General features: G+C 36.6%; 2 protein-coding genes across 10 annotated transcripts in view; one reads left to right on the top strand and one right to left on the bottom strand.

Moving 5' to 3' along the window:
* LOC131440051 (mpv17-like protein) overlaps positions 1-25833 on the bottom strand; it is a 438206-nt gene that overhangs the window by 44788 nt on the left and 367585 nt on the right. The gene's annotated exons all lie outside the window — the stretch shown is intronic.
* Positions 1-25833, top strand: part of LOC131440029 (uncharacterized) — a 129730-nt gene that overhangs the window by 65670 nt on the left and 38227 nt on the right. For both annotated transcript variants that reach the window (XM_058611126.1, XM_058611121.1), the window contains exon 2: positions 12408-12488. In XM_058611126.1, the coding sequence (XP_058467109.1) occupies positions 12408-12488 (81 nt within the window). The remainder of the gene's footprint in view (positions 1-12407; positions 12489-25833) is intronic.

Genomic DNA, 25833 nt, shown 5'->3' with positions numbered 1-25833 from the left:
AGCTGCACCAATTTATTTACAACCCGATAAGGCTGAATGTATTTGCAATCGCACAAGCCAATGCCATTGTTGGCGAGGAACTTTATCGGGCAGAGATCCCTTCGGCAGCGCTATTGTTTGCCGCTCAAGTTGTTCGATCAATAATGCTTTTTTAATCAATTCGATAAGTTTGCATTGAATTTCGTAACTAACATAGTAACAGTGGTAACTTATTTCTTTTCGAGTCATGACTTACGGGTGCAATTCCGTGTACAAAACAGTCCAAATGCCAATCGAACGTTTCAATGCAGGTCAATAAATTTATGATTTACGCATTACTCGGAAATCTATTTCGTATGGATATTTGAATCTCATATAACAGTAATACACTTTACCATCTGATAACGAAAATATGTCTAGCCTTCAAATGAACCAAGCGCGACGATGAATCATGTTCACTGAGTGGAAGAGTGAATTCAACAGAAAAAACGTGATTAATCCACCTAGCAGTGAGATGATACCTTTTTTTATCAATTCGCATGTGTTTTTTGCATGAATATTCTTCGGTGTTTAAGTTTTCATTACATTATTTTAATGACCGTCGTTTTAAGTGACAATTTGAGATTGTAATCACTCATTACTCGGTAATGTCGAAACTGCAAATACAATCGAATTTAAATCTAGAAGTGTGATAATCGAATAAACATGCCATGATATGTAAGTTCCACTTTTGAGTTTACGGTAATTTAAGGTACTTCCAGAGCCGGTATTCAGGAACCAGTATAACCCAAACCGATTCGTATGGCCATATGACGAATAAATTACAACAGTTTTGAGTCCATCTTTGAAGCTTTTCGGGATTGTCATCTTCTATATCGGTTTGAAATTTAAAAATTCATTATCTCGAAAATATGATGATATCGAAATTTTTGTGTAAGCGACTTTTTCCCCTATTCGGGAATCGGAAGTCATAATTGGATAAAATTAATTAATTATTGTATGTATGTATAAAACTAATTAATTTTGTATATAAGTTTATTTTAATTTGATTTTTTGTTTCTGAAATTTGATTAGGCTTTTTTGAGAAAACGATTGAGCTTTGAGAAACGATTTTATACTGAAACCGGAATTCTAAAATCGGTATGGCCGAAGTCAGATAAATTCACCTGAATAGCTGTATAGTTTACATTTGTTTCAAAATATTTGAAAATCAGTGAAGACATCTTTGAGAAATCATAGCATGAATTAAATTTTTAGGTGCCTTCTGAATCGACAACTGAATACCACTAAAACTGAAAAAAGTTAATTTTTTTTATCGACTATCCAAATCTGCTAACCCGATAAACCTGATTAATTTATGTGGAATAGACATTTTTATACCAATCACCCTGTATCCTCGAAACCGGAAGTTGGATCTGACTGAAGAGCAAGATGTTTTAAAGAATCTTGAAACTTTTCATTTGCATCTTAGATGATTCTTAGATTTCATTTGAATCTTAGATCGGTTCAGCCATCTACGAGAAGAATGAGTTACACAATTTTGATTTCGTTTCATATATCATCCTGTAGTTCCGGAACCAGAGGTCGGAACCAAACATAATTCAGGAACTTTGTTTGGGAGCATACGAATTTTCGTATGAATCTGAATTTGTAGAAAAGAAATTTTCAGAGAAAATTGAGTGAAATTATTTGTCACACACGCATTTGCTAATCTCGACGAACTGATTCGAATGGTATATGGATGTTATGTTCTTCCAGCATGTATTGCTGTAAGTTAATTTTTTTTTTCATAAATACGTTTATTTCTTAAGGCAGTTTACATAAGTTTTTCTTCGCCGTAGCATCACTTTTACATAATATTCTTATCCTAATTTAATTCTAACATAGTCACAACGTTTTAAATTTATTACAACATATTTTCTTATAGCTTAAATATCATCTTAGGTAACTCGTCATTAATTATGAAATCTACTCGGAAATATTATTTGAACCAAACGATTAACTTCTATAAATTATAAAATAAGCTGTTATTTTCAGACATTTTGTTGATAATTTCATAAACTGTTTCGAGTTTGTTTGTATCATTACATAATTTTTATTCTAATTTAGCTATTAGTTGAACTCATGGACGCAGCTGGGATCAGAACTAAGTCTTAAAAGGGGCCTTTATTAAATTGAAACTCCAATTTTCTTTATGAAATGATAAATAAGTTTCATGTATGAAAGGTCACGACAAGCAAGAATGTCTCGAACTGGGATATTGGATAGTCTACCTTGGGTACGCAAAGAATTTATTAGTTGAGATCTGACATCACGATACTCCACGCATGTACAAACGACATGATCAATATCCCGATAACCTTCTCCGCAAGCACAATGATTAGTCTCGGAGAGCCCAATTCGAAGGAGATGTGCATCTAACGTGTAGTGATTGGACATGAGTCTGGACATCACACGAATGAAATCCCTACTCACATCCAGTCCCCTGAACCATGCCTTTGTCGATATTTTCGGAATAATTGAGTGCATCCACCGACCCAGATCATCTCTATCCCAAGAAGCTTGCCAGCTGGCAAGTGTTCTTTGGCGAGACGAGCTATAGAATTCGTTGAAAGCAATCGGTCGCTCATAAATTTCACCCTCAATAGCACCACGTTTGGCTAAAATATCGGCTCTTTCATTGCCAGGAATGGAGCAATGAGCCGGGACCCAGACTATAGTGATTAGATAATTATTGTTCAATATGTCGTTCAGGCACTGTTTTATTTTGCCCAGGAAAAACGGTTCATTTTTGCCAGCAGCGTTTGAGCGAATGGCTTCAATTGCACTCAGACTATCTGTGAAGAGGAAATAATGGTTTGGAGATAATGTGACGATTACACTCAAACTATAATGAACTGCTGCTAGCTCTGCTATATAAACAGATGCAGGTTCTTGAAGCCTAAATGAGGCCGAAACATTATTGTTGAACATACCAAACCCTGTCGCTTCTTCAATTCGCGATCCGTCCGTGTAAAACATTTTCTCAGAGTCAATATGCCTGAACTTACTTGAAAATATTTTTGGGATTTCCGTCGAGCGTAGATGATCCGGGATTCCACGCACTTCACGCTGCATGGATGTATCGAAAAATAAAGTTGAGTCAGGGGCACTTAGGATGCTGACACGGATAGGAATATATCTTGAAGGGTTGATTTCCTGTGACATATGGTTAAAATATACTGTCATAAATTTTGTTTGAGATCGAAGCTCGACTAGTCGTTCGAAATTATTAATTACCATGGGATTCAGCACCTCACATCTTATTAGCAGGCGTGATGAAAGCTCCCAAAATCGATCTTTTAATGGAAGAACTCCCGCCAGAACTTCAAGACTCATTGTATGTGTCGAATGCATGCACCCTAAAGCAATTCGCAAACAACGATACTGAATTCGCTCCAGTTTGATAATATGAGAGTTTGCAGCGGAACGAAAGCAAACGCATCCATATTCCATCACTGAAAGTATCGTTGTCTGATACAATTTTATTAGATCTTCCGGATGAGCACCCCACCAAGATCCTGTTATTGTTCGAAGAAAATTTACTCTTTGTTGGCATTTCGTTATCAGATACCTAATGTGTCCTCCCCACGTGCATTTGGAATCGAACCACACCCCGAGGTATTTAAAAGTTAAAACCTGTTGGATCATTCTTCCCATCATATGGAGCTGAAGCTGCGCGGGATCATGCTTTCTTGAAAAGACGACTAACTCTGTTTTCTCCGCAGAGAATTCGATACCAAGATGAACAGCCCAAACGGACAAGTTATCTAAGGTATCTTGCAATGGTTTATGCAGATCAATAGCTTTGGGCCCAGTAACTGAAACCACGCCATCATCTGCCAATTGTCTTAGTGTACATGGGGTTACTAGACAGCTGTCAATGTCATTCACGTAAAAATTATAGAGGAGCGGACTGAGGCATGAGCCTTGCGGGAGACCCATGTAGCTAATTCTGAATGTTGCCAAATCGCCATGTGAAAAATACATGCACTTCTCTGACAAAAGGTTGTGCAAATAATTATTTATAACCGCTGGAAGTCCATGTTGGTGGAGCTTGTCTGAAAGAACATCAATGGAAACTGAATCAAATGCTCCTTTAATGTCTAAAAATACAGATGCCATTTGTTGCTTTTGAGCGAAGGCAATTTGGATGTCAGACGAAAGTAATGCAAGGCAATCATTCGTCCCTTTATTTCTACGGAAGCCAAACTGAGTATCTGACAACAAACCGTTCGTCTCGACCCAAGTGTCGAGACGTCGTAGAATAATTTTTTCGAACAATTTTCTGATGCAGGACAACATCGCAATGGGTCTATATGAGTTGTGATTGGAAGTTGGTTTCCCCGGCTTTTGAATGGCGATAACTTTCACTTGTCTCCAGTCAGGTGGAACAATATTTTGCTCAAGAAACTTGTTGAACAATTCCAACAAACGTCTTTTTGCGAGGTCGGGCAGATTCTTCACCAAGTTGAATTTAATTCTGTCCAACCCAGGGGCGTTATTGTTACAAGACAAGAGTGCTATAGAAAATTCCATCATTGAAAATGGGTTATTAATAAAACCATTATTTGGAGCAGATTCCCGTATAATGCTCTGCGTAGGAACAGAATCTGGGCAAACTTTCCTAGCAAAGTCAAATATCCATCGGTTCGAGTATTCATCACTCTCATTGCCCACGTTACGATTCCTCATTCGTCTGGCCGTATTCCAAAGAGTGCTCATTGAGGTTTCTCTTGACAAACCTTCGACAAAATGTCTCCAATAGCTACATTTTTTGGCTCGAAGTATGCTCTTGTACTTGGTTTCTAAAACCATAAGTTTTTCAAAATTCTGAGGAGTTCCTCCTCCCCGTTTTAGAAACGTCTTGCAAGCATTTTGTTTTGCGAGTTTAGCCTCTGAGCACTCTTTGTCCCACCAGGGGTTGGGAGGCCTTCTGTTAGTCGTTGGCCCAGGAAAGCGTTTAGTTTGGGATTGTTCTGCGGCCTCCAGAATCGAACAAACGAGGAAGTCATATTCTTCAAGTGGAGGGAGCTCTTCCATTGAATTCAAAATACTAGAGATTCTACTTTGGTATTTAATCCAGTCGATATTTTTTGTCAAATCATATGGAATACTAGCTGAATTAGCAATACATTTGTTACAGATGAGATGATGATTGGTAAATGATCGCTACCGTGTAAATCAGGCAATATTTTCCAGGTGCAATCTAGTCGAATTGATGTTGAGCAAAGAGATAGATCTAATGCACTTGGGCGTGCAGGAGGTCTTGGGATCCGTGTCATGCTACCCATATTTAATACCGTCATGCTAAAATTGTCACAAATGTTTTGTATTAAAGATGATCTGCTATCATTGTAAACTGAACCCCACATCATGCCGTGCGAATTTAAATCCCCCAGAATCAATCGTGGAGCAGGAAGGGCTTCAACCATTTCATTAAGCTGTCGCTGTCCAACTTGTGCTTTTGGAGGAATATAAACCGAAGCTATGCAAATATCTTTGCCTTTAATGTTTATTTGGCAAGCAACAACTTCTATACTAGAAGTTGAAGGGATGTTTAATCTATAAAAGGAACAGCATTTCTTAATTCCCAAAAGCACTCCACCATACGGAGAGTCTCTATCGAGTCGTATAATGTTAAAATCATTAAAATTTAAAGCTATGTTTGAAGTAAGCCATGTTTCGCATAAAGCAAATACATCACATTTTTGACTATGCAATAAAATTTTAAATGAATCAAGTTTTGGCATGATGCTTCGACAATTCCACTGCAGGACAGTGATTGTATCATTTGCGGCGGGTGATAAATTATCCATCAAAAGATACAAAACCTGAGACAATTGGCCATTGAGCTGATAACTGCTTCAAAAAATTTCTAGCTATTGGAAGGAATGCCATTATGAGGGTCTTTAAGGGTTCAGATATATTGAATGCTGAGAAAATCCATTCAACAATTTCCGAAAACTTCAGTAATCCTGTTGGTGGCTGTGAAATGGAGCCCACAGGATTATTACCTTTTTCTGTGCTAGATCCTGGATTGGTTTGTGAATTTGACAAACCAGGAGGCACAGTCTTTGGTTTTGACTTTTTTTGTTTAACACGGGGATCTTTTTTTGAAGATGAAACTTTAGGTGTCTTTTTTGGTAATTTGGAAGAAGACTTCTTTCTCTTAACTGACCCTTGGGTAGTGATAAACGAATTACCTTCACTATTTTCGTCAGAGTCAGAGTCCTCTGTTTCCTCTAGATTTGAAAACCCGTTTTCGGTTTCCAAAGGGGGGGCATCAATGACCGTTTTAAGCATTTCTGCATATGTGCGCTTAGACCGTGCTTTTAAAGAAAGCTTAATTTTGTCTTTGTGCACTTTAAATGCAGTGCATACTGAAATATCCTCATGAGGACTTTCCCCACAATAAATACATTTTTCAATTTCCTTGTTGCAATCATTATCTTTATGAGGTCCTTCACACTTAATACATTTTGGTTTATTGCTACAGTAAGTAGCTGTGTGTCCGAATTTTTTGCAGTTCGTACAATTCATTACATTTGGAACAAAAAGCCGAACAGGGAGGCGAATTTTATCGACATAGACATGGGACGGCAACGCAGATCCGGCAAATGTCACTCGAAACGAGTCTGATGGGCGATAAACTTTTTTTCCCTCTTCATAAACTACTGAGTACAGTTGTTTGCACTCCAGTATTTTCACACCCTCAAGCATAGAGTTCTTGAAACGACCAACACCATGCTTGAGTAAATCATCTACCGAAAGACTCGCTTCGGTAACAACACCGTCAATTTCGACATCTTTGGATGGTATGTAAACTTTATACTCTTTAATGAAATGTTCCGAAGAGACAATATCATTCGCGTGTTTCAAATTATTTACCACAACACGAATTTTATCGTTATTTACTTTTATGATCTCTTTGATTGAAGAGAATCGTGATGTCAAACCTTTAGAAATTTGGTAAATGTTTAATGGCTTTGATATACGTCTAAAAAAGACTATCCAAGGCCCAGAAGAGCTCTCCTGATATTTTTTCGTTCGTGGGGGTATAGGATTCATGCTAGGATTTACGTCCATGGATTCATCCATCACATTAAAATTTTTAATCAAACTTTAAAGTAAAAAATGAAACCAACACTACACAGTACTCAATCAAAAGGAAAAGAAAAAACTTCTACCTTGAAATTGTTGTCTATCTTCGTTGCACTGCCGTGTAGATCCTCGTTGCTCTAGATGTTCTTGTTGGATGCTGATTGTTGGATGTGATGCTACTGCTACCTGACATCCAGCACCACTCGATTTCCGATTTACTTTTGTCTTCGCCAGCTGCAACCAGCGCAGGTCACCGGTGTATACCTGCGTGTTGTATGGCAGTGGAAAGACCGAGTTGTCTTGTCTCCTTCTTCCTTGTGCTCCGCACCGATATGCTTCTGCACCGAAGTGCCTTCGCACCTGTGTGCCTTTGCACTCTCCTGCTTCTGTGTGCCTTTGCACTCTTCTGCTCAGCACTTGTGGCTGTATATTGTGGCCTGGGTAGAGCTTGGGAAACGCCCTTTGTTGTTTCCTTCACCAGCTTGGCCCAGCACTAGGAATTTCTGTTTATAAGAGGATATAAACATTTAATATATTTATTACACTTTGCCTGGATTCCTTCAATGTGATCCTTGAAAGTGAGTTTTTTGTCATACGTTAAACCTAAGTATTTAGCTTGATCAGACCATGTCAATTCCAAGCCATTCAATTTGAGAATGTGATTATTGTTTGGTTTAAGAAAAGAAGCTCTTGGCTTGTGAGGAAAGATAATTAATTGCGTTTTTGCTGCATTTGGTTTAATTTTCCATTTTGACAGATAATCACTGAAAATATTTAAACTTCTTTGTAGGCGACTGCAGATCACTCTTAGATTTCTACCTGTGGCTAACAGACTTGTTTCGTCACAGAATAGCGATTTCTGACAACCAACGGGTAGATTTGGAAGATCAGAAGTGAAAATATTATACAAGATTGGAGCTACACTCGAACCCTGCGGAACACCGGCTCGTACGGGTAGCAATTCAGATTTACAATTCTGATAGCTAACCTGAAGAGTACGATCAGTTAAATAATTTTGAATCATTTTGATCAAATAAATAGGAAACTGGAAATCAGACATTTTTGCTATTAAACCTTTGTGCCAAACACTGTCGAATGCTTTTTCTATGTCTAGAAAAGCAACTCCAGTGGATAACCCAGAAGATTTATTTGATTTTATCATGTTCGTTACTCTGACAAGTTGATGAGTAGTTGAATGTTCATGACGAAATCCAAACTGCTCTGGTAAAAAAATTGAATTCTCATTTATATGAGTCATCATTCTTAACAAGATAATTTTTTCAAAAAGTTTACTGATAGAAGAAAGTAAACTAATTGGGCGATAACTTGATGTTTCTGCTGGGTTTTTATCAGGTTTTAGGATAGGAATTACTTTAGCGTTTTTCCATCTTTTTGGGAAGTAAGCTAATGAAAAACACTTGTTGAAAATTTTAACCAGGAGTCTCAAGGCAACATCGGGAAGATTTTTAATAAGAATATTAAAAAATCCATCATTACCAGGAGCCTTCATGGTTTTGAGTTTCCTAATAATTGATTTAATTTCATCAAAATTCGTCTCAATAATGTCATCGTGTGATAACACTTGGGTTGAAATATGATCATACTTCAGTGAGACTTCATTTTCAATAGGACTCACAACGTTTAAATTAAAATTGTGGACACTCTCGAACTGCTGAGCAAGTTTTTGAGCTTTTTCACCATTTGTAAGAAGTATTTGATTTCCTTCCTTGAGAGCAGGAATTGGTTTCTGAGGTTTCTTAAGAACCTTAGAAAGTTTCCAGAAAGGTTTAGAATATGGTTTAATTTGTTCAACTTCTTTAGCGAAATTTTCATTTCGCAAAAGAGTAAATCTATGTTTAATTTCTTTTTGTAAATCCTTAACTATGTTTTTCATAGCAGGATCACGAGAACGTTGATATTGTCGTCGACGAACATTCTTCAACCGAATGAGCAGTTGAAGATTGTCATCGATGATGGGAGAATTTAATTTAGTTTGAGCTTTGGGAACTGAAAGATTTCTAGCTTCGATAATATAATGATTCAAATTATCAATTGCTGTGTCGATGTCCGCAGAATTTTCTAAAATAGTTTCATGATCCACATGATTTTCAATGTGAGATCTGTAATCCAACCAATTAGCTCTATGATAGTTGAAAATAGAACTAATTGGATTAATTATAGCTTCGTTGGAAAGTCTGAATGTTACAGGAAGATGATCTGAGTCAAAATCAGCATGAGTAATCGGTTCACTACAAATGTGACTTTGATCTGTTAGAACCAGATCAATTGTAGACGGGTTTTTCACGGAAGAGAAACAAGTAGGATTACTGGGATGAAGAACTGTAAAGTAACCAGCTGAGAGTTGATTATGAAGTATTTTACCATTACTGTTATTTTGCCTACAATTCCACTGGACATGCTTAGCATTTAAGTCCCCTATTACGAAAAATTTCGATCGATATCTTGTAAGTTTTTGCAAATCGCCTTTAAAGAAATTTAATTGTTCGCCGGTGCATTGGAATGGCAAATATGCTCCAGCGATGAAATAAATTCCATGAATGGTTTCAACTTCGATTCCCAAGCTTTCAATAACTTTAGTATTGAAAGAAGGTAAAATTCGATGTTTAATTTGCCGTTGGACAAAAATGGCAACTCCACCACCAATTCCAGTAAACCTGTCAAATCGATGAACCACATAATGTGGATTACTTTTCAATTTTACATTTGGTTTAAGAAAAGTTTCTGTCACAATGGCAATATGAATTTTGTGAACTTTGAGAAAATTATAAAATTCATCTTCACTCGATTTCAAAGATCGAGCATTCCAATTTAAAATATTCAAATAATTATTTAACATCACTGTTAAATTTTAAATTCATTATAATATTATTTGCAAATTTCCATCCGATTTGAAATGCTTCAAAAAGTGATGAAGTCGAATTCATTTGGATGATCATTTGAAAAAGTTGATCTTGTAGGTAGATCATTTTATTTTCAGTTATATCGCCTAAATCGACTTCATTTAAAGAAGCGAATGGCATTGAAGGAATATTTGTAGGTAGACTGCCATTAGAAGAAGATGATTTGGCCGGTCTACCTATTAATAAATTGTTTTCGTTAGAAGAAGAACTGCAAGGCGGTCCTGTGTTTTGATTATTTACATTAGAAGAAATAGGAGATAGATTTCTACCTAATATACCAGCATAACTGACATTAGAAGAAGATGATGACGAGGTCGATCTACCTGTCAATAAATTGTTTTCGTTAGAAGACGAATTGGCAGGTGCCTTAGAAGAATTTTCAGGTATATTCTGTAAATTTAAGGTCGTTGATTTGACTTGTTGTCTAAGCGAACGAGCGTTTAAAATTTTTTCCCTGACAGGACATTTCAAATAATTGGATTTATGATTTCCATTGCAATTTGAACATGAAAATTTATCAGTGGTTTCATTCATTGGACAAACGTCTTTCGAATGCGATTTACCACAATTCAAACACCGTATATCCATATGACAATTTTTGGTTCCATGACCGAAGCCTTGGCAACGACGACATTGCGTTAAGTTAGCAATACGATTATGCCGTTTATAATGTTCCCAATGAATTTTAATGTGGGAAATGAAACGTACTTTTTCTAAAGTTTTCAAATTGTTTACATCACTTCGATTGAAGTGTATTAGGTAAAGTTCATGGGAAATTCCAGAGCGTGGTTTAGAAGTACCATTCGCTCTTTTTTTCATAAGTATTACTTGGGAAGGGGCAAAACCAAGCAATTCTTTTAGTTCATTTTTAATTTCATCAATACTTTGATCATTTGATAATCCTTTCAAGACAGCCTTGAAGGGTCTGTCTGATTTTATATCATATGAATAAAATTTATGAAGTTTTTCGGACAAATATCGAATAAGACGTTCGTAATCTTCCAATCCATCCACCAAGACTCGACATTCTCCTCTTCGTCCGATTTGAAATGAGACTTTTACTTCCGGGAGAAAAGTAGAAAGCTCAGTACGGAATGCTTTGAAGTCGGAAATCATCACCGTCACTGGTGGCATAGATTGATGTTTCTTCCCAGAACGACAAGCGTCCATTTTGGGAATTTTTGAAGAATTTTCTTCTATGTCGCTACAATCGGATTCAGGAAGAATCTCGTAAATATTGTTAGACGGCATAGGATCAACGGAAGGGAAATCCGTCCGTTGTCTTTTATTTTTACATTCAGATTCTATAAGATCGTGAATGTTATTAGAAAAATGTTGAATAACGGATTGTGATTTATTCCGTATTGAATTATTTTTAGCCTTAGGCTTGTTGCCTTTCCGGTTGGACGCAGGCATTTTTGAAATTAATGAAATTTTAAATTAAATTAACTAGGCTAAATTAGTCTTCGATTAGACTCCTAGCTAGCCTTAAAAAAGGCTGATTAATTTCTTAGTCACTCTAATATCACTCTTTGTATCACTTAGTCACTCTAATATCACTCTTTGTATCACTTAGTCACTTAGTTAGTGATTCAGGTAGCCTTGAAAAAGACTGAAGCCTTGAATCAATGAAACTCTAGGTAGCCAGAAAAAAATTTCAGGAGCCAAGAGCTATACGCGTGCGGTGCGAACGACTGTTCAACACCGACTGGATCGTGTTTTCCGTTGCTCCCAAGCAATGCTTTGTCATACAGCGCTTAAAACTCCTACTGCTGGAATAGGAGGAAAAGTCGTTTACACAAAAATTTCGATATCTCCGTTAAAAATGGACGGATTTTAACAATCTATGGCTTGTTGAATAGGTATTATCGTGCGGAATCTAAGTCTGAAAACATATTCTGTTTTCAAGGTCATTTGTGACAGATACTGTCAAAAAACTGAAAATTTTGACATAAAACTTCGTATAACTCAAAAAGTAAACATCCGATCTCAAAACCATTCAATAGCGTTTTGGGTGACGGGGAGACCTTTCATTTGCGACTAGTTTGATCAAAATCGGTCCAGCCATCTCTGAGATCTCGACCTCTTAGTTGACAACACACATACAGACACACACACATACACACACACACAGACATTTGCTCAGTTCGTCGAGCTGAATCGATTGGTATATGTCATTCGGCCCTCTGGGCCTCGGAAAAATTTTCGAAAGTTTGAGCGAATTCTATACCTATTTTTTATATATATAAAAAAAGGTAAAAAAATCGATTTTCAATCGTAATATTTACAAATATCAGATACCGTTGCAGAACCCTCTTTGATCTGCTACATTTTAATGAATATGTCTTCTTTGCATTTTTTCAGGTTCTGGAACCAACCGGAACTGTACTGGAAGATGGATCATTCCAAATAGACATCGATACCGGAACTCAGCAAGTCGTGGAGGTTAGTAACGGTGTCACGAAAAAAGTACCCTTTCCGTATACTCTGTTAACACTATCATGAAACTATCATTTCCAAGGAACAGTTCAGTTCTAGCAAACTGTACGATGACGGTCCCACGTATGATTTACACCTATGACGTCTCTGTTTTCTATACAGGGGTGCCAGTTCAAAATATGTTAAAAACTCTACCGTACAAACCGTAGTTAGGTTTTGAACACCTACAGCTCGATCGAGTTTTAATAGATTTTCGATATCATTGCACCTACTGCTTGGAAATATTCCTACGCATCGATTAGAGTAAAGCTTGCTTCAGATAGAATTGGAACAAAGACAATTGTTTGTATTTCAGTTATTTATTTTTGAATTCAAGATCTTTTTTTATACATATGTACTTTTAAGAAAAAATACGGATAAAATTATTCGTCACGGTTTCGAAGGAATTCTCGAATTTTTACTGTAGGCGCCGCACACCTTCTTCGTCCATCGTTATTCCACCTGGTCGTCATCTGATTGATGTTTTTGACAACCTTGAGTCCCCTCTTCATGATTGCCCAGTATTTCTCAATAGGGCGGAACTGGGGGCAGTTGGGTGAGTTAAGGTTTTTTGGAACAAACTGGACCCCTTTCTCTGCATACCATTTTTGAACGACTTTGCTGTAATGACAGCTTGCCAAATCTGGCCAAAACATTACGGGATGGTCGTGGGATCGAATGAACGGCAAAATTCGTTTTTAGAGACACTCTTGTCTTATTTGTAACGAAAACTTTCGGTTTTTTGCCACAGCTGCAAATGCCCTACCAAATCATAAATTTTTCTGAAAAATTTGTCTTCAAACACAAATTTAAATTTGGCTGAAACATCCCCCCGAGCCGTTGCCAAGTATTTGATTTTTGACCTGGGATTTGCCCGAAGTCAGCCTTGACATAGGTTTCATCGTCCATCAGAAGACACCCGTCGAACTTGGTCAGCACCTGATCATATAGTTTTCGAGCACGAATTTTGACCACACTATTCTGTTTTATGGTACGATTTAGCTGTTTGCTAGCTCGATACGACTTGATTCCTTTCCGGAGTCGAATTCTCTTCACGGTACTATGGGTAGCACCGAATTTTCTGGCCAAATCACGGTCCGACAGATTAGGATTCCTCTTAATCGTCTTCAAAATCTTACCACGAAATTTCCGCTCGACAGTTCCACTCCGACGATTGGCTTGAGGCTTCCGAATCGTCATCAATGTTTCCTTATACCGTTTGATAACACGCCATACGGTATTTCTGGGCAATTTCAGCTGTTAAGCTAGCCTAAATGCAGACCACAATAAATTTTCCAAGTAATTGTGCACAATTTTTTCCCTTCTTTTGGCTTCCATGTTGATTGTTTGCAAAGTATAGTCGATTTGCGGAATGTCAACAATAATACGTGAAGCTGACAAAATTCCCGACACGTGAGCGCCAAGAACTTCCAAATCCGTCCACCAGGAGCTCCACAATATGAGCAACAGTTTGTTCCAATTCTAAATGAAGCAAGCTTTAGATAAAACTTTGTATTGTAAATAAATAGTTATCTAAACTTTAATCCATACTGAACAATGTTTCATTTTAGACATTTTCCAAGCCATTATCATAACCAGAGATGCCCATCTCCTCTGTGTGACGAAGAGCAAACGAAATTTCTCCCATCGCACTGACAACCTCAACGAGAGCTCTTTTCTTTTACATATATGCACCATTGTAGTATAAAAGGTGCACGCATCATGAGTGCGCGTGTTTATTTTCTTTTACCTCTAGCACTGAATCGCACCAAAGTGTTTCTCTCCGGTGGACGCTGATACTTTTACAGAGGTGTTCACGCCGGTGAGCATTCTGGTGTATGGTTTACGTAGTAGAAGTGAGGGGAACGCAATATCAAGGGCAAATCTGCTCTCTATTAATTGAAGTTTACAAAAGTATTCGCTCACCATCACGCGCCAGTGATCACTGAGGTGTATTTAGACGAGAGCACGTGAGAGAGATTCATGGGAAGAGAATGTGATTCTCCCGCATCAGCTTCTGCCAACACAAGCCCACACTCAAAGTATGTGTAATGAACACTGAGAAGTGTGGTGCCCACCGAATGCATCCGCAATGTAGGAATGAAACTTACACACTGGTGTATTACTCTAGTGAAATTCCAGCACCGATCATAGCTTCCCCTAACAAGGACGACAATTGACGCTACTATTTAAACGAAGCCATTCACCCAACCATATTTAGTATTGATACGATTTGCACTCTGTGTGGTTTGTCTACACTGAAAAGAAGGTTGCGGTACAAGTTAATCATTAATGGATTTATTTAATGCACCACTCACCTCGCACAAGATGCAATCATTTTCATCGAAATGTGCTTATTATTCGCATTCGAAAAAAAAAACGCTGGATGATCTAGTTCAACACTTCTCTTCATCAACATCTACAAGCTGAACGTTTTTTTTTCGCGGCATCCAATATTTCGCATGGATGAAAATCAATCTATGGGGAACACAAAAAAAGTGCAGCCCAAATATTCAAAACAAAATTTTACAGTTTTGACAAGATTTGTAAAGTCATACGTCAATAGTTCGCACACCCTATTTCGATATGGCAGCAAGCGAAAACAAATTATGTATCCAGTCAAATTGTCTGGAATTGGAATCGAAATTCACTATGCCCTCCGAGTACCTGATTGCACGGTGCCACAAAAATCAATTGAAGCTTAACATGCGGAATTTTTTGTACATGCTACCAAAATTAATCTGTTTTTCTATGACTGAACAGGATAACTCATTAAAAAATCAGATAAATGGAAGCTTACCGAAAAGATGATGATACACATGGTTCCGATTTTTTTAAGTGATATACAATTCGGTTCTTTCATCAGTTGTAGTTGTAAACAGTTACATACTGTCTAGTTTTAAAACTGTGTAGTTCATCGTTTTGAATTCGAAGATACTGTTATCTTTTTTCTCCTTGTCAGAATCGAACGATTGTGTTGCCAAAAACGCGCCGTGCCAAAAATGTCATGCTAATGTTGATTTGGTATTACCATAAACTTAACTCAAAAAGTTACAAAACTATTCAATAGCGTTTTGGTCGACGGGAAGAGTTTTTATTCGAGACTTCTTTGATTAAAAGGAAATTTCGTATAAATTTACGTCTTTTGTGACCGATACATTCGGGCGTCAAAAATGGCTTATTCTTACAGTTGATTTAATACATTTTAAATGTATTCTGACATGTTATATTGCATCAAATGCTGAATATTTTTAACGCACATATCTTCATTCTTGTAAAAACCAGTCTTTAAATTTAAATAATAGTGGAAACTAGAGCAAAACAGTCAATTTTCAGCATTTCTTTTTGTTTCGGGTGTTTTTTTTGCCTTTCTCATATAGAAGGGCTATACAATCATTGCAAAAATAGACTTTTGAACCGAGGCCCGGAGGGCCGAATGTCATATACCATTCAACTTAACTCGACAAGCTAAGCAAATGTCTGTGTGTGTATGTGTGTGTGTGACAAATATCGTCACTGGCTTAACCGATTTTCACAAACTTAGATTCAAATGAGAGGTCTTGAGGTCCCATACAAAGTTCCTGAATATCATTTAGATCCGAATTCTGGTTCCGGAATTACATGATGATAGGCACCAAAAATGTGAAATAAATGTCACTTAATTTCCACGAAGATGGTTGAACCTAGTTACACAAACTTAGATTCAAATTAAAAGTCTCATGGTTCCGAAAAGAGTTCCGGAATTTCATATGTATCCAACTTCCGATTCCGGAATTACAGGGTTATATACATAAAAATATGGAAATAGTGCATTAAAAATATGAAAATAATGTCTCTCAATTTTCTCGGAGATGGAAGTTCTTACGATGCGATAAGAATATCTTAATTTCCATTCGGATCAAACCCCTGGATACGGAGATAGGGTGCTCAGTATGAAAACGTCAATTTCAGGAATACTTTGTTCATAAGCCAATTCTTTATAATAGCTAGAGATTTTCTCTAGTTTGCAGATCATAAGACTCTATAACCAAATAAACCATTGATAGTCCCATACATGAATTGCTGAATTTTATCCAAGTCCGACTACTGGTACTTTTTTTGTCCAAAATTTAAATCGTCATAGTGAATCGTAAAAATATGTGTGCGTCATATTATTGCATGGTTGAATTACCCGGGTTGGCGGTTCAATGCATAGGACGCTGGTCTTACAAGCCAGTTGTCGTATGTTCGAGCCCCAACCTGGAAGAATTCTTAGTGTCAGTAGGATCCATAGTACTACTAGCCATGCAAGGATTCTGTACACTAAGAATCGGCTGCGAAGTCTGTTGAAACAGAAAGGCCAAATTCCACGAAAGGAATGTAATGCCAAGACTTTGACTTGAATAAACCGAATATCACTATGCCGATATCCAGCTTTCGGTTCCGGAACTACCGACTTTCACTTTCTCACATATGATTGAATAGATTTTCACTAACTTATATTCAAATGTAGTGTATCAATGTAGTAGTATTATGCAATAGAAATCTTCAACACTATTTTCAGAACTGTTATAAATTGTAGTATTTCGGGGAATTTCTGCTGTCATATACATGAGACAATGAAAATGAGAAAGGCATCATTACACCACTAGGTGAATTAAAACAGGTTTTTATATCGTTTATTTATACCCGGCTTTAACTTAGTTGTGGTTGTTAACCGTTGTGTTAAATTATCACACACATACATATAATTATATTCATTCTTCTCTGTCATTGTTAATAATATTTTGTGATTACATTTCGAAACAATCATATTATGGTTCTTATTCAGAAAGGTATTTTTTAAACATTTTGCCTCATCGTAGGGTTAAAATGGTAAATGGGTGGAAAAAGATGGAAAATCAAGCCTACGACTCTTCAAAACAATTTTTTGAGCTTAAATAAATATGGAAAAGTCAGAAAGTGCCTCAATGATGAAATTCATTCTAGTTTTCCATGGGACTCTTTTTTGTATGCATTTAGGATAATTTTTGTAAAAGGTACTTGTATGATATTTGGTTATGGTCATGGACGGCTATTTTGTAGGACATAGGTTGTGGGTATTGTATGCATTTTTTATGATACTTCAGGATTTTACATGTAAAATGACAATAAATTATGAACAAAAAATAGGTTCAAATTTTATTCAAATGTTTTTTTTTGTAATTTATCGCCAATCTGCAGCGTTACGTAGCAAAACATGAGCAATAGGTAACTGCGATTCGAAATACTATAAATTTTTTATCTATAATCTTACTGAAAATCTTTTGTTGTTTTCATTGCGAGGTCGTAAATGTTCATTTTAAATAAATATTTATTGAAATTGTTTCAATTTGCAAAGTGGTTCTGAATTTCCCACGATTTATGGTCCAATAGACTGCTATTAAATTTTACCTTGATCCAACTTCCGGCTTCGGAATTACAAGGAAATATGTGTAAATTTATGAGTAAATGCGCACTCAATTTTCTCGAAAGTTTCTTAACCGATTTTCACAAACTAAGAAGCAAATGAAAGGTCTTAAAATTCTTTAAAAAGTCAAGTTTACGGGGACTTTTTAAAGAATTTTATGACTTTTTATTTGCTTATCAAGATCCGACTTCCGGTTCCGGTATTATAGTGCGATTATTGAAAATTTTCAATTTCATTAGTATTTTTTCACAAACGATGGCGAAACGAGCTACACATTTTTATAAAACTTCTGCTAAATTCATCTAGTTGGCAGATCTTGTTAGTTAGTGAATACATAAAACTATTTGGGACGACTAGTCCCTGGTTTTCACTTCCGAAAGCACCGATAATAGCGAAGAAAAGCTCCAAAAATGGAACTCTTTTCGATTTCTCAGCAACGGTTCAATTAATTTTCACGAAGAATGATTCAAATTAAAGCACTCATTGTCTTGAAATATACTGAAATTATAGGGCAATGAGTGTCAAAACATTTAAAGCGTTATTCAAAATGACAATGCAAAACTGGTACGCGTCGGTAGCCGCACGTACCGCTCCGTTCGCAGCGTGCTTTGTTCAATTTCGTATAGCGTACAGGGTTACCACATTCAAATCTATATTTCTAATGTAAATTTGTAAATCTTTTATTTAATTTGTACCTACTTGTTAGTGTTATTACAAAATCATAATAACGATGCTTTTCTATAAAAGTATACTTATTGCCTTTCTCACATAAAAAGTTTATGAAATTACTTGAAAAATTTACTAGTGAAAATTAGCCCAGAGTGCTAAGTGTTCTATATCATTCGACACAGTTCTTCTAGCTGAGCAATGTCCGTGTGTGTATGTGTGTGAGTATGTGTCAAATAATATAAAAAAATTCTTCTAGATTTGACTCGAAACTAATTCAATTTGCAGGTTATATTAGTTACTTACTAAACGAACAGATCTAGGTTATACCGGTCCCAGAAGTACCGGTAATAGTGGTCAAAAACTCTAAAACGAGACTCACTCAATTTTCTCAGAGATGATTTGATCTATTTCCACAAACTCAAATGAAAGTTCCTATAGTCCTGCTGTTTAGAACAGAATAAGGAATCGATTCAATGCTAATTTGAATCATAATCTAGCAGTCCAACGCGTTTGATTGGAGAATCGAGAAAGAAAAATTATTGTTTTAAAATTAGGTTTTCCTAACAACCACCCTGACTGGGAGCAGTCGCCATAATTAATTTTCAAGAGCTTTATTGTCAATAAATCCACTGGAAAAAATATTAATCTAAGACAATAAAAACATTATTCATTAAATTCATAACAAAAAATAAAACATTTCGTTTACAGCATCGTTCTCGATGAAGTCTTATGCCTCCTGCTGCGAAGTTGGAATCGATTTATTTGCTGTGTGTGTGGGCCTCCAAATGCTCCTTGAAGAAACATTGAAAGTAATTATTCAAACTTTGAGCACGTTCCATTTAGTTTTCTTTTGCAGCAGTGCAGAACTTTGCTTCTCTTACTTTCAAAATTGTTCTACTCCATTATAGTGTTTTGATAAGAAATAAGCAAAGTCAAGAAAAAAAAACCTTCGTTCGTAGGGTGGATGGCACAGTTTGTTGTGTGATTGTTTCGTTGCTTAACAATGTTCAGCAAGTTTTAGATTGCTGTGTGTAACTTCAACCACGCTTATTCGAGAATTAATCGTCGTTGAATCGAACCCGTTTCAGCATTGATACCCATTTTAGTACGGCGGAGACATAATCCGGCACAATCTCCTTTAACGAGAACGAACTTTACGCTATTAGTATTATAAATCTGTGAGATAAATTCCCGGACTATAAACATTATATGGCACCCCACCCTACGCCATGGAAAAACTTTGTTCCGATGGGGGGGGTTTTACGAGTATCGCTAGGTATAATTAAAAGTGGAGAGAAGTTGTTTCTGAACATGAAGCACCATTCCTAGCGAGAAGCAAAGTTGGAAGCAATTTTACGTTTCACAAGTGAAACATGTTCTCTTTAATTACATAACGACGCTTTATTACTCCATCCTGGCAACCTCCAAGAAGACCTTCGCACGCAGTTGTTGCTAGGCGCGCATCCGGTTGCGGTTCCGGCAGTGACTTTTCATAAGTTTTCCCAAGGAAAAACCGAAATGCCATTCGGGCTTGGAATGAGAGAATTTTCAGTACCGAACAACGTAATGCACTCCATTTTCCCGATCAATATGCAGTAAATGTTCTCTTAGTTTGCCTGCTTCGCCAGTCCGTGTGTGTCGTTTGGCCGGAAACATGAAAACCGGGTACACATTCTTCCTTCGAGCCAGTTTTCGCATTCTCATGTCGTCTAACTGACAAAGTGTTTTCCCTTTGCGAACCGAGCCCACGTTGGCAATGTGAGTAATTATTCATGTGACTTCCTTCGTCAGCACCTATTTTTCATTCCTACTACTTGAATAAATAAGGGTCTTACTTCGTTCGTTCAACATCCCGCTGCTGATGGAGAATTCCGAACAGTCTCCGCGAAACTATGTACTTTGCCAAGATACCAACTGTTTTTCGCTTGTGAATGCCGAGTGCGAGATAGCATTCTGAACGGGACGAAAGCAAAGCGACAGAATGCAAACCGAGTTCCGGTTACGTAGGAAATTGGGTGGGTTCCAGAAAATGGAGATGTTTGGTGGGTAGACGCCCTTACAGAAGGAGGTTTGGCTTCAAAATTTGGACGATGTCACTCAATGGAATAGTTAGAAACGATTTTGCTTGTGTCATTAAACAATATAAATTTCTTTATTGATTTAGGTTCATAACCTACCCACTTAAGTTGATTTAACGCTAATCTCAGCAGTTCAATTCTCGGTAGGTTATTTTTCCAGTAAAAATAACGTTTCATCACAGTGGTAATGTTTATTTGTGTTGATATATCAGTACAATACATTGTTCGAAACTTATTCAAACAAAGTTTATTGTGTATCTAATCGAGACGAAAGAAATGTAGAACCGACAATTCAGTATCGCAAAGCAGAGCATTTTAAATTACATTTTCAAATCGATTTCTGTTCAAGTTTCACCAGGCGGCAAATAAATTGAATTCTGTAGCACTTTCGGTACAGGTAATTCCGAAATGTAGTGTGGTTGGTTTTCCATGTACTTCGGAAACATGTTTATGCAGAAGTACATTTCTCTGTTTGTTTGTAGCGGAGCTTGTGGTTGACATCCGGTCGAATAAAGAAACAATGTTTGCTGGTGGTTGGCACAAAAATATGGAAGAGACAACAATTGGGCAGCCAGACACTTTCCGCTTTTGAGGTTTCTGTACAGAAAACTTTTTTTCTAATTTCGAATTGTTCCCTCTGAGTGCCGAATTTCTCGGAATATTCTTTAGAATGAAATAACACTGTTTGGTAGTATAGATCAATTTATGACCTTTCTGGTGTGGACAGTTTCAGCATTTTAATTTTAAATGCATACTCCATATTTTATGGAATGCTTCCTACATAGGAAAGATGTTTCAGTTATATCGGATGTTGGAGCTATAATCAGAAGTTATGATTACACATAAAGAAATAATGAAATTTACACGACATGTAAAACAATAATAACATGGAATAGACAATTAATTGAACTGCTTTGAATTTTAAATTATTAGAGCTGTATCTTTCAATTACAGTTTAGTTTTGAGATTAAATTTTATTGAAATGTACAGAATTGTGAAGTGAATGTACAAGAAATGTAATGAAATGTACAGAATTGTAAAGTAACATTCTAAAAAATTGTTATAGTTTTGAAATGACAAAATAGCCGACAGTTACATACAACCCATTAATTTTCGCTACATCATCTGCAAAAAAAACCTGTTTTAATCCACCTAGTGGTGTAATGGTGCCTTTCTCATATCAATCATACTATCATATATAATACTGTGGTATTCTTTAGAATAATTTTCTTCGATTCTTAAAAGAGTAACCGAAATCGGTTTGTTTGACCGTCTACTGATAAAAACTATCATTTGGAAAAGATTTGAGTTCGACTTAGAAATTTTTTTTAAAGGTTTTTCCCCATTTTCAGTGATGGTATATAATTTTTAATCCACTTTACCCTATATTTCCGGAACCGGAAGTCGGATCCGCATGAAATTCAGGAATTACGTATGGAAGGACAGAGCCTTTCATTTGAACCTAAGTTTGCGAAAATCGGTCGCGCCATCTATGAGAAAAGTTAGAAAACATATTTTCTTTTTTTTCGCATTTTACCCCATAACTCTTGAACCGGAAGTCGGATCCAAATAATATTCAGGAATTTTGTATGGGACCACAAGACCTTTCATTTGAATCTAAGTTTGTGAAAATCGGTTCAGCCATCTCCGAGAAAAGTTAGTGCAAAAAAACGTTACATGCACACACACATACACACATACACACACACATACACACACACAGACATTTTGCGTACTCGACGAACTGAGTCGAATGGTATATGACACTCGGCTTTCCGGACCTCGGTTCAAAAGTCGGTTTTCACAGTGATTGCATAACCTTTCTATATGAGAAAGGCAAAACAACCAACCAACAGTAATTTAGATTTGTGAATCACCTAAATTGCCGATCCCTTAATGCAATAGTTGAATAATTTTGACTTTTTAATTGAACCGATTTATAAATGAAGATTTTTATTAACTTTATTATCTCCACATATTAACAAACAGGAAAATTTATGTATAAGATATCGTCCAATCTCGAAATAAAGTCATTCTGAGAGAACTCTAAATGTGCGCAGTATTCCTATAGATCTCCATCTTCAGTCTATCGTTGGACGAGATACGGAGATTATGTAAACTTGTGACATTCGATATTGCGTTTAAACTAAAGATACTTGTCTCGTGTTGGTAAAATGTTTTGAGCAAGAATACTCGTTGCTACACTACAGAGGTGCAGCGCTAAAAACAAAAACGGACTTAGGTATCATGTCTACTGTTAAATTTTGATACATGCGTCTGTGTTGTTAAAATGGCATCGAAGGAAGAGTAGCAACGTGTCAAAATTTTGCTCGTGCATCGTGAAAATCCAAACTACTCACTTTCAAAGTAGTCGAAATAATTGTTGTGGAAAAACTGGAGAACTTGAAATCGAACGTCGGATGTCGTAAACTAGCTAATGGAGTGTGATTACAGGATGAAGGATGATGAAACCTACATCAAGACTTTTAGATTTTAAAGTGTTTCCTGAACAGGAATATTCTACGGCTACTGAAAGAGAGATTTTCAAATTCCTAGAGCTGAAGAAATATCGTGTGTGGCGATAAATTTTGATCAAAATTTTCGAAGTCATACTGAAATAAAGTTTATTGTTTTAAGTTATTTCACCGAAATAAGGTACAACTTTCTTGAATAGATAGATATATTCGATCAACACTTCAATGAGCAACAACTCCGATCTAAAGAGAAATTCGATCTCCTATATCGAGAGCAAAAACTCTTTACTAACTAGCAGATAACATCGGATGAAAAACGAAATACGCGTCGCAGATCCGGTGGTTAAATATCTTATTAGATATATACACCTCTGAAAAAAGTGCGAGGAATAGTACATTTACAGTGTCAGATATTTCATTACACAAATTTAATGGCTTAATAATAATCCCGTCATGTAAAAGAAAATTTATAAAGCAATCTCTTCAATTGCAGAATCCTTTCCTTCAAACAAATTCCTACCGAGCGAGGGGTAAGCCTATAAGTATGAAACAACTAGCTCCTATTGTACTTTTTTTTTGCTTTTTATTGATCCTGCCGAAATCGTGTAGACGATTGACTGTATGTGGTTGGGGACGCTGGCAGTGCAGCCAATTTCTTTTATTCATTCATAGATTATTTTGTTGCATAATTCAAATAATTATACTTGTCATATTAACAAATGTTTTGACTTATTTTGTCTAGAACTAAACCATTCCTATTTTTTCCACTTTTTCTAATCATGATGCCAACACTGCTTTTACGACGAGAATGGAACTGTGGTAGTGAAAACAGTACTAAGTTGTAGACGTCAAAGTGTATGGAACTTTTAGGGATTGAAGCAAAAAGTTATATGCGTTATAAAGGAAGAGATCGATGTTTGCCTTTCTTGTGTCATATACTCCCATAGTCCGGATTTGGCTTCCTATTTCGGAATAACAGAGTAATGATTTTTATAATTAGAAATTAAAATTAAATTTCAAGAGTGTGCTTCTATGGGTGACGATGTAAAAATGAGCGAATACTTTAAACCAGTGATTCCCAAAGTAATCCCTACAGCCCACTGGTGGCTCTAGCTCATTTTAGTGGGTAGTAAACTCAAAATTGACAACAGGTGGGCAATAAGTCGCAAATAGTGGGCTTCGCTAGTTAAAATTTTCTGAAATAGGCCCTGAGTAAATGTGGAAAACTACTCAGCCAATCTATTAGTTTTAAGAACGATGTGATTAGTAAATTATTGAATTCTTGTGAGTAATAAAATGAAAGTGAGAAGATGAATTCTTAAGTGATGTTACTGCCAAAAATTGGTCAAATAAGTGAAATAAGTGAGAAAGGTTTAAATGTTTCATTAGAAATTCTAATCATGTCTTTTTCCAAATTCTATCCATACAAAATACAGAAATAAAATTCGGATGAGCGTCGTTTCGCCGAAAGGGTTATTTTACCGAATGACATTTCGCCGAATGGACCGCTTCGTCGAATGCCATATCGTCGAAAGTCATGAAATCGTCCTAAAATCGTTATTAGAATTGATTTAAAATAAAGAAAAATGAATAATCATAGCGTTAACACCCGTTTTGTTGACCTACAATTGTACTTCTTGAATAAAGATTGATTCTTGTACTCTTGAATAAAGATTGATTCATGAACCTCAGAACAGAGTTCTCAAGAAAACTTGTTGACTATTAGCTACTAAGCATAAAAAAAATTGCAAAAGTATATCCACCAGGTAAATGTATGTGGTATTTTCCGTTTATAAAGTCAAAATGAAAAAAAATATCTAATACGGCTACGCTACATCGTTTTGGTTCATGTGCTGTCCGACCTCGCTACCACTTGTTCGGGCCTAACTGAAGCAAAGAAACCTAGCTTTAAGTAGACCGGGCAAACGAGGCGGTTACAGGTTTCTATGCAAGAGGCCGCCGCTTGGCTTCGGTTATGTGGCTATGCCACATCAATTATTCAGGAGACATGTTACCCTTTCGGTAAAATTACCTATTTGGCGAAACGACTTTCGGTGAAATGGCATTCGGCGAAACGACTTTCGGCGAAATGGCTTTCGCGATCCGCTCCCAGAAAATTCAGGTCCAAGTACAGAATTCAGAATTAGAATCCATGTCCACATTCATGATTCAGGGCTATGCCTCGAATCTCTGTTGAGTTTTCAGAATTCGAGTCCAAAATCTTTTTCAAATACTGAACTAAGGTTCAGAATTCTGCTTCCCGGATCAGAATTAAGGCTCGTAACCAACATTTCTTCAGGAATTAATATCCAGAATTCATATCCAAAACTGAAGTCCAGCTTCATGTTAAGTATTCAGGGGTCGAAAATCTATGAATCCCTGTCAGGAGTTCAAGTCTAGAACCCAGGTACAAAGTTCAGACCCAGAATTCGGAACCCGATTTCCGCTCAGGAATCCTTGGTCTCTGTCAGGAGTATCGTTCCTTAATTCAAATCCGGGATCAGGATTCTGGCCCAGAACCAAAGTCCAAGTGTAGCTTGAGAATTATTTTCCAGAATCCAAATCCAGAATCCCGGTTCAGGTAAAAACACTGTCAAGAATTTTGGTCCAGAATCTGGGTCCAAGTTCAGAATTCATATCCGTTGGTCAAGAGTTGAGGGCCA

The sequence above is a fragment of the Malaya genurostris genome, chromosome 1, assembly GCF_030247185.1.
Source record: "Malaya genurostris strain Urasoe2022 chromosome 1, Malgen_1.1, whole genome shotgun sequence".
In the NCBI taxonomy this organism is placed as follows: domain Eukaryota; kingdom Metazoa; phylum Arthropoda; class Insecta; order Diptera; family Culicidae; genus Malaya; species Malaya genurostris.
The sequence above is the reverse complement of the archived record's forward strand: the minus strand, read 5'-3'. Positions and strand labels throughout refer to the sequence as shown.